At 43.1% G+C, this 5,496-nt stretch overlaps 1 protein-coding gene across 1 annotated transcript in view; it reads right to left on the bottom strand.

Moving 5' to 3' along the window:
- The window catches only part of AGBL1 (ATP/GTP binding protein like 1), a gene marked incomplete at its 5' end in the record, with an annotated part of 203,599 nt that overhangs the window by 82,008 nt on the left and 116,095 nt on the right, over nucleotides 1-5,496 (bottom strand). Inside the window, one exon of the mRNA XM_031055887.1 lies at nucleotides 303-463. Within this exon, the coding sequence (XP_030911747.1) occupies nucleotides 303-463 (161 nt within the window). The remainder of the gene's footprint in view (nucleotides 1-302; nucleotides 464-5,496) is intronic.

The following is a 5,496-nucleotide window of genomic DNA, read 5'->3' as shown; positions in this document are numbered from 1 at the left end:
TGGGGCAGTACTATCCCCATCTTCCAGTGAGTTTTGATAGGAAAATGGAAAATCACTGGAAAACAGAGAACAGGTACTTCTCTTTCACCTTTTTTCTCCACATGGATGGCTGCAGGGCACAGACCCACTGTTTCAATAGTTTATTTATTTACATCTCAATTCCAATTGCTCTCCATACACTGCAGCTTCCAAAATACAAATCTCAGCCATAAGGAGAGTCCATTTCTGCAGATTTAAACCCAAAACATGCCCCACCAACTGCATTCCCACAGCAGAGCCCTCTGGATACAACAGTCACTGACCTTTGTGCCCTGTCTGTGATCTCCTCCTCCAGATCCAGCAGGAGTGCTGCCTGAGCCATCAGCTCCTTGCTGCAGGGCAGGGATTTGAGGTGCAGAATCAGCAAACCAAGGCAGAACTTGCTTCCCATCTCCTCCAGCTCCTGAGTTCCCAGCTGCAGGCCCTGATGGAGGGAAGCACAAGGTTTCATGATTCCTGCATATGGAAGTTTCCCCTACAGAATCATTTGTAAATTAATTAACAGCACATGGTCTACAGAAGCTATCCTAAAATAGCCTCTGTTTTACAGCAGGGGAAACAGAGGCAAATAGTTTAAATGTCTCAAATAAATTTTCAGAAGTCGTTGTAAGAATTAGACTTAAGAATTGGGCCCCAGGAGAATCTGACAGTAAATCCACTTTTAGAAATCATCCAGTTTTTCTTTTTCTCTCTAGAGGAGCTGTCTACCTAAGTAATGGGGGAAAAAAATAAGTTCTGTGATTGTAAACATTAGGCAGTGGCAAAGATGGAAAAGGGAACCGGACAAGGGGAGAAAAGAGAGGAGGAGATCTTTAACAAGTTATGAATTGTTTTTTAAGAAAATCAATTGCAAAGTAATTGCAAAATAACATAGACCTCCAAGGAATTTCTCAGTCTGTTAAAAGCTAGTGGCACAAACAGGGTTTGGATTATCAACTACATCTTTCACAAGAGGAACTCTCCAAGCTGTGGATCCTTGCTGGTTGTGAATAGTCTGTGTTTGTTTTTACACCAAGGGCCTGCATCAGAGTAAGTCAGTGTAATTGATGGCAGTTTCATGCTTCTGGTGAGAGGAGGGCAGGAGACAAACAGAGCTGAGATAAACCAGAAAGAAACTAAAACTGCAGAGTCCCTCATCTTTGGCACTTAGAGACTGCATCACCCATCAGGGGCTGGACCAGCTGCTGCCTCTGCCAATAACAGCCCTGTGTGGTGTTGCAGCAAAAAACATCTCTGCAGCCAAGCTTCTGAGAGACTTCCAGCTCCATTCCAGGCTGTTTCCTTAGCAACTCTCAGGAGTCCAGAATAAGCCCTGGCCCTAAGCATGGTGTGAGCTGCACATCACTCTCCACTAGATATTTGTTAGTGAGCATCTCATGGGTACTGAACATATTATAATTTATATTATAAAACATAATGTGTTCAGTAATCCATGACAGGGGACAGAGCTCTGCTCTTTTCCTAGATAAAGTTATTTTTGTAAAATGCTTTGGGATCCTGGGGTCTGAGCACCTCTGTATAGCTGGAAGATTATTTCTGAGCCAAAAGCACACAGGTGGATGGAAGAAAGAAGAGATTTCACACATAAATGTGTGCAGCACTCCTGAGGAGTTTTTCAGTGCATTTTTGTTAGAGGACAGAAACTATTTGCACAGCACCACTATAACTTCCTCTCTAGCAGGTCCAGCACATGTAAATATCATCTGGCATAAAAACCTCCCTCTCTGATCTCATTTCCCTATGGACAAGATATTGTAATTCTGTTTCTTTTCTGAGGCCCTATGAGCAAAGCATGAATCCATAGTTATGATGAACATAATCCAGAACTCAAACATGTTCTGAGTGGCTGGACAAGGAAGGACCTGCTCAGAAAAGCACACTCAATCTGAGGGAACAGCCTCAGTGCTAGGCAGGGTCTAGGGCCCCAGGAAAACGGACTTTTGGCCTCTGAACATTCTCTTAATGTTTAGCATGGTGGTTAAGTGTCTAACTTCATTTCTACTCTCCTCTTATTCACCTCTACTGCAAGATTTGCCAAGCAAGACAGGGCCACAAAAAAAAGTTTAGTAATAATTTATAAGAAAAACAAAAATATAGGGAAAAGTTTATGGGAACTCAGGGTTATTAACACAAAACAACAAGAATGCTCAGCAGCTCTAAACAGAGTCCTAAATGTTTTATTATTTTACTTTAAAAGACTGAAGATATTGTAGTGTGGCAGAGTTACAACCAGCAGGCAGAAGTGGTGACATTTCAGAGAAAAAAGATGTCATTTCCACAGCAAGAGAGTTATTTTCTCAGGGGCAAAAAATACAAAGAACATCTCGAGGCTTTCCCTGGGGTGCATCTCAGGGTCTTGCTTCCAAGATTAAGGCAACATACTAAACAGCTATCAAGGAGATGCAAACAGTGCCTGAGCTGAAACTCAGCTTGTGGCTTTATGACTCCCTAGAGCTTTACTCAGGATATGGAGAGGCCTTAAGAAACTATGAGCAAAACAATAATAATAATGATATTAACACTATAACACATCTCAGAAGCCTGAGACAGTAACTGTTCGTGCACTGAAGTCAGCTGCTGGATGATGCACCCATATTGCTTTGATGTTAGACAGCTCAGGAGTAACAGCTAGAGACTCAGCCAGAGGATTGCCTGTTAGCATACTTTATTCACCTCAAACATGGACATCTATTTATTTTAACTCAGCCAATTTTCTCTCTCCTTTCTTCCTCCCTCAGCAGAGGGAGGAAGGAGCTGGAGGTGCAGAGCAGGACTGCCATTAAACTGAAGCTGAGGACAGAGCTGACGTGTTGAAATAATGTTATTGATGGCATCTGCCAGCAATGCCAGGACCTGGTGTAGTGGTTAATAATCAGTCCCACCTGCAGTACTGAAAGGGAAGCCTGACCTCCAGGCATTTCCCTTGCAGCCATGTGACACAGCCAGCTGCAAAAATTTTGAGATTGTGCTTACAACTCAGACTTATGAAAATATCCTAAAAGAAAGAAGAAAGGTAGAAAGGTAGAAATGATGCAGTCTGGTTTGGTTGAGGAGCTGGTAGGAAGCACAGCTCCATGGCAGGGAAGCCGTCTGGGTGTTACCAAGTGACAACACACGGTCTGTTTGTCACAGCTGTACAGGAGGAAGCACCTCCCCTGCAGTGTCCTGCCAGCCTGGATTCTCAGTGACCCCATCTTCTTCTCTGGCACAGGGCTTTGTCCCCTGCTCTGGTCACATCTGTGTGACCAGTGGAGCATGGTGCAACACCTCCCATGCCAAAAGGACCCAGGTGAATTCTGAAGGAGGAAGCAGCACCCCGGCACCAGAAAGCTGCAGATAAGCTCATCAGTCCTAATTAGTCCAGCCTCAGAAACACGCTAAAACCCTACTTTAATGATCAGCTCAAAGCTCCACACAGGTTTTGCTCTCCATTACATCAAAGCACCAGTCTGGACCAGCTTCAGCTTGATGCGCCAGATTCCTCTGCACAATGCAAATTGGTCCCTTGGGCTCTGTCATGCAATAATCTTCTGCAGATATCATGTTAAGGGATAACAGGGTAATTGTTTCCTGGCTATTATAGAGAGTAATGGAGCTGAAAAACTTTTCTTAAACCCTTTTCACACTTTTATACTGCAACAAACAGAATGGGAAGAGGTGATGCCTAATAATAGCCTGAGTTCAAATTATTTTCCACTGTAATACAAAACAGGGGAACAAAAATAAAAGACTTATCATTTGGCCTCAACACTGTCAATACAAATTTTCCTAAACAAAATGGATCAAATTGTATTGGAAAACCAGTTCGTTCATGCTCAGCACTGATGCATCAAATGAATACCCACAACTAAATATTTCCAATATCTCTCAGCTTGCCCTCAAAATACTTCCCAGGCTAAATGGCACTGTAATGGAAAAACTTTATTATTCATTACTCATGTGCTTTAAATACTCCAGGAGACAAAGACAGTGATAGTTTTGTATCACAGATATTGTTGAAGGAGGTGGAAAGACTCCAGGAGTTAAATTAGAGATTTCTCCACAAGGGTAATGAGAATTACAGTAAAATTAGAGCTGGGAGATACTAATAAATACAAGTAGAGAGAAAATTTCAGAGGGATCAATTTTTTCCTAAAAGGGATTTTTGACATTCAGCACAGCCCCATCAGTGGCCTCTCCTGGCTTTAGGTCACTGTTCAGTCCTTGGGGCAACAGCTTTTCCCTGCAAACCCACTTCCAGTCAACACATATACACACCCACTTACAGAATATTCCCTGCATCTCAACAGCTTTACACATGCACAATGGCTATGCCCTCAGGCCGGGTATAAATAAATTGACAGTCTGCTTTCTCCCTAATTCCATCAGTGAGCTCTCCCTCGGAATACTAATCAAAACCATGTGGAAGCTCTAGAGGACAAACTTAGGGAGCTGAATGAAACATTTGGTGCCTGGTGTCTGCAGCCTTAATTTTAGCTTGAGCCAGCCCTGAAGGTTACTGTACTTTCAACCCCTGTGAATGAAAATACACAGACACCTGCTGGGGACCTGGCTATTTGGACAACTAGGACAGCAGGGAATAACCCAGGTTTTCTCATGCCCCAGAGATCCCTCAGCAGCAGGAATGGTATGCAAAACAGATGAAGTGGAAGGGATGGGAATTTGGGCCAAAACATATCAAGAGGATTAAGCGAGTGGAAAAGGCTGAAGATGCAAGGGAAAAAAATAAAACAGGCTAGCAGGAATTTCTAGAAAGATGAGAGAGACTGGAGTCAGAGACAGGAGATAAAAGGGTGGGAGAGATAAAAGGGTGAGAAAGAAGAAAGAGTTGTTGAGGTCAATGGATGCTGATACAGAGGAACGGTAACAAGAAGAAAGCTAATGGCAACCTTGACCACCCTGGCACCCTTGGGGAAGTTGCCTTGCTCTGCACATCTGTCCTCATTACATCTGGTGCTCTGTCCTCATTACATCTGGTGCTCTGCCCACACAGTGAGGAGAAAAGTCCTGACTTGCTTTGAATCTCCTCACAAAACTTCTGCTGAGCTCAGCTGGTGTTTCAGCTCAGCAAACTTCAACAGCACAGAAGTAATTATTGTTTTAATCATTCAAATGGGCTCTTTTACTATTAAAAGGTGAGTATGTCACAGGCAGCACTGCTCAAAGACCAAACTGAACGGGAAGATGAAATATCTTCTCCTTCCAATCTGCTGGAGAAAGAGTCCTGGACAAGCTGCTCATAGAAGAACTGGGGATTTAACAAACAGAACTTGTTGCCAATTTCTCTAGAAAAAACAGTTATTTAGGTTATGAAGTCTCCAGCTCTACTGTGGGGAAAGGTATTTTCCTTCTTTCCATTGACTAGCTATTTGTCTGACATTTCCAGACATTTCCCTCACAGTATTTCCACAGATGTTTCCCTCCACTCTTTTCTCCCTCCCAAATTTCTTCTCCTTC

This window comes from Geospiza fortis, unplaced genomic scaffold (assembly GCF_000277835.1).
Source record: "Geospiza fortis unplaced genomic scaffold, GeoFor_1.0 scaffold171, whole genome shotgun sequence".
Taxonomy (NCBI): Eukaryota; Metazoa; Chordata; class Aves; order Passeriformes; family Thraupidae; genus Geospiza; species Geospiza fortis.
This window is presented reverse-complemented; position numbering and strand designations above follow the sequence as displayed.